Source organism: Nematolebias whitei, chromosome 7 (genome assembly GCF_014905685.2).
Source record: "Nematolebias whitei isolate Nwh7 chromosome 7, NemWhi1, whole genome shotgun sequence".
Lineage (NCBI taxonomy): Eukaryota > Metazoa > Chordata > Actinopteri > Cyprinodontiformes > Rivulidae > Nematolebias > Nematolebias whitei.
The window spans coordinates 34,237,982-34,239,321 of record NC_056504.1 but is presented as its reverse complement, the minus strand read 5'-3'; the positions used below and the strand labels follow the sequence as shown (position 1 = coordinate 34,239,321).

General features: G+C 41.1%; 1 protein-coding gene across 1 annotated transcript in view; it reads right to left on the bottom strand.

The window, feature by feature from the left end:
* LOC119412784 (zinc finger protein GLI1-like) overlaps nt 1–1,029 on the bottom strand; it is a 4,228-nt gene extending 3,199 nt beyond the window's left edge. Inside the window, exon 1 of the mRNA XM_037679820.1 lies at nt 955–1,029. Within this exon, the coding sequence (XP_037535748.1) occupies nt 955–1,029 (75 nt within the window). The remainder of the gene's footprint in view (nt 1–954) is intronic.
* Nucleotides 1,030–1,340: the final 311 nt, after the last annotated feature.

Sequence of the window (1,340 nt, the reverse complement as noted above, 5' to 3'; positions counted from 1 at the left end):
TTTATATATATATATATAAAACTTTATATGAAGCCTAAAGACTGAAGTAGTTTGTCCTCATGACAAAACAAGCAAAAACAATTTCATCTCATTTCAAGGCATGATCAGATAAGATGCAAGGCTGTGGCTCCTCTGTATTTCATGCCAGCAATCACTGTTTTCCTCATCTGGGCTCAGATCTACAGAACAATTCCCTGATGTCAAGATGAAGGTTTCCCTCTTTAGTTTAAAGGTATATATTTACACAGTCAAAACTCTATCGAACCAGAACCGTCAGTGTCATTTCTTTGTCGTGTTGCATTCTACTTTTTACACCGAAGGCCTGCTCGGAGACAAGTTCTCCACAGAAAGGTTTCCCTCGGCAACTCAGAGCAACAGGATGACATCAGCAGCATGTAAATCAGCTCGCAACAGAGCAATAATCCAAGTTTCGACTCAGAGATTGGTTGGCTGGCTCACCAACATCATGTGCTGACACACTTCATTGTTAATTGGATAAATAAGGTACATTTTTGCAGTCTTTTAAATAATCTTCATCAGCCACATCTGAGCTCAACAAGCTGATTAAAACGCAGACACATGCGGATTTACTAGAACACCTAACACTGTTATTTGTCAGCATTAGGGGTTCAATAGACTAGTCAGCTAGTCGATTCTATGACATCTTTCGAGTTTTTAAATTTCACGTCGACTAGTCACAGTCGGTGATCGTGTCGCGTGATCAGCATCAGGCCGTTGGATACAAAACGGATTCTTCCAAGCAGATGGAAGGCAAGGAGCAGGACAAGTCTTGCCAAACAGGTAGAAATCCATCAACAGTGTGCAAGTATTTCACTAAAGATAACTTTTCCGGTTCAACCACCTATGGTGGATTCCGCCACCACCTGTCCCGCTGTTCTTAGTTTTATTTTATTTAATCCACGGTGGAATCCCACCACCCCTGCTACAATCCACCACTGCTGGTAGCAGGGGTGGTGGGACTCCACCACTGCGCACCACCGCCAGAGGAGAATCTACCACGTCTACCATCGCCGCGATGGTTTATTTTATTTACTGGATTAAATAAAATAAAACCAACTTTTGCATCGTAATAATAGTTTTGGTTTTCCTGTGACTTATTTGCAGTGTGATAAATGGTAGGAGCATGCTCGAGATGTTTTGTTGTTGTTTTTTGTGTGTGTGTAAATAATAAATTACGTTTTTTTGTGAATTGCGTCTTGAGTTCCTATGATGTTATAGCGACTAGTGACTCAACTTTTCAAGTCGACTTTAAAAAATATGTAGTCGTTCAACCCCTAATCAGCATACTGGTGAGTGTGCCATCCGTGGAAGAAGTTGTT